This window comes from Camelina sativa, chromosome 18, assembly GCF_000633955.1.
Source record: "Camelina sativa cultivar DH55 chromosome 18, Cs, whole genome shotgun sequence".
In the NCBI taxonomy this organism is placed as follows: Eukaryota; Viridiplantae; Streptophyta; class Magnoliopsida; order Brassicales; family Brassicaceae; genus Camelina; species Camelina sativa.
Window position 1 is genome coordinate 3344088 of NC_025702.1, and position 1981 is coordinate 3346068.

The 1981-nt window shown below is 38.3% G+C and overlaps 1 protein-coding gene across 2 annotated transcripts; it reads left to right on the forward strand.

Moving 5' to 3' along the window:
* On the forward strand, nucleotides 349–1684 carry LOC104760427 (fe(2+) transport protein 1-like). Of its 2 annotated transcripts, XM_019240267.1 has the most exons (4): nucleotides 349–847; nucleotides 893–996; nucleotides 1091–1240; nucleotides 1379–1684. In XM_019240267.1, the coding sequence occupies exons 1-4, from the start codon at nucleotides 382–384 to the stop codon at nucleotides 1682–1684; spliced, it is 1026 nt and encodes a 341-aa protein (XP_019095812.1). In that variant the 5' UTR covers nucleotides 349–381. The 2 variants fall into 2 exon arrangements, with proteins under 2 accessions (XP_019095812.1, XP_010481654.1); XM_010483352.1 differs by having other exon boundaries at nucleotides 349–996.

Below are 1981 nucleotides of genomic sequence, written 5' to 3' on the forward strand. Positions count from 1 at the left end.
AAAAAAGGTTACTCCTCTTGTACCTATTTTATTCTCCAAATCCCAATAATTAATTGTAGTCTATGTATATCCAACCGTACGCATTGTACGACTTGTGAAAAGGCAAGATCCGTACAACTTCTTATTACGTACGTGAGCAAGAATATTGCAGTTTCACCAAATCCTAACATTAAAAAATAAAATTATTTCGCCAACTCCTTAATTCTTTCCGTACATATTAAGAAGATATATCTTCAACGTCAGCTAAATTTTGGCATGGGAATAGCCAGCCCACTTTTTCTTCTATATAAGCTTAAGTCGTACCACTCCCAAACAGAACACACGAGAATACAAATTACTCGAAGAAAACAAAAACAAAAGGAAGTTTATAAAACAATTATAATGGCAGCTTCGGCTACAACACTTATGAAGCTCTTCTTCTTCGCCATAATTCTTATCAGCTGTGCCGTATCTCCGGCAATGTCAACGGCGCCAGAAGAATGTGAAGCGGAGTCAACTAATCCATGCGTCAACAAGACTAAAGCCTTACCTCTAAAAATCATATCCATTGTAGCCATCCTCGTGACCAGCATGATAGGTGTCTCGGCTCCTCTCTTCAGCCGATACGTTCCTTTCCTCCATCCCGACGGAAACATTTTCACAATTGTCAAGGCTTTTGCATCCGGAATCATCCTCGGAACAAGTTTCATGCACGTGTTACCAGATTCTTTTGAGATGTTGTCATCAGAATGCTTAGAGGATGATCCATGGCACAAGTTCCCATTCACAGGATTTGTCGCTATGTTGTCGGCCCTCATCACTCTAGCCATTGACTCCCTGGCGACTAGCTTCTACTCTAGCAAGAACGGTAGTGAGATTGTACCTTCTGCTAGTAACGGTGATCAGGAGAGAGCCAATCCGATGATAACTCATGGTCATAGTCATGGTCATGGCGTTACACTAACTAATAAAGATGATGGCTCTTCACAGTTATTGCGGTACCGTGTTGTTGCTATGGTAAGTCCACCACATATATAAATTACCATTAAAAGTGATATAAAGACTTAAAAAATTAGTTAACAGTTTAGCATGTTATATAAACACATGATAGGTGTTGGAGCTTGGAATTATAGTTCACTCCGTAGTCATTGGACTATCCCTAGGTGCAACAAATGACACATGCACTATAAAGGGTCTTATAGCAGCTCTTTGCTTCCATCAAATGTTTGAAGGTATGGGTCTCGGCGGCTGCATCCTCCAGGTAAATCGCAAACTACATCTTTATTGAGGTCTTTTAATACACTATATACCAATACACATGATTGGTATTTTAATACACTATATCCCATAGAGATATTGAATAAATGTTTACTAACAAAATCTTGTAAATTGTGAGTAGGCGGAATATACGAATGTAAAAAAGTTTGTGATGGCCTTCTTTTTTGCGGTTACAACACCATTTGGAATCGTTTTAGGGATTTCATTGTCGAGCGTTTACAGGGATAATAGCCCGACCGCATTGATCACTGTTGGACTGCTTAACGCGTGCTCAGCAGGACTGCTCATCTACATGGCCCTCGTCGACCTTTTAGCGGCTGAGTTCATGGGACCAAAGCTACAAGGCAGCATCAAGCTTCAAATCAAGTGTTTCTTTGCCGCTCTACTTGGCTGCGGTGGCATGTCAATCCTCGCCAAATGGGCTTAAACCTTTTTTACATATACTTCCGATTTCGGTGAAACTATGATTATATTGAGTTTAAATAACTCCTTCTCCTTATCATAAGAGGAAGAAACAAAACATTGTGTTTGTAATTTTATCTTTCTATTGCAATGTGAAAATATTTATTTAAATTTATACTTTGTATTTATATTCGTTTATCGACGTCATTCCAAATCTGCGAAAAAACGTTTACAACTTAAAAAGAAAAAAAAATTCCATATGTAAATGTGAAAAAAAAAAAAGCTAGATGAGTAAAATAGAAGAGACCAATTTAAATAACGA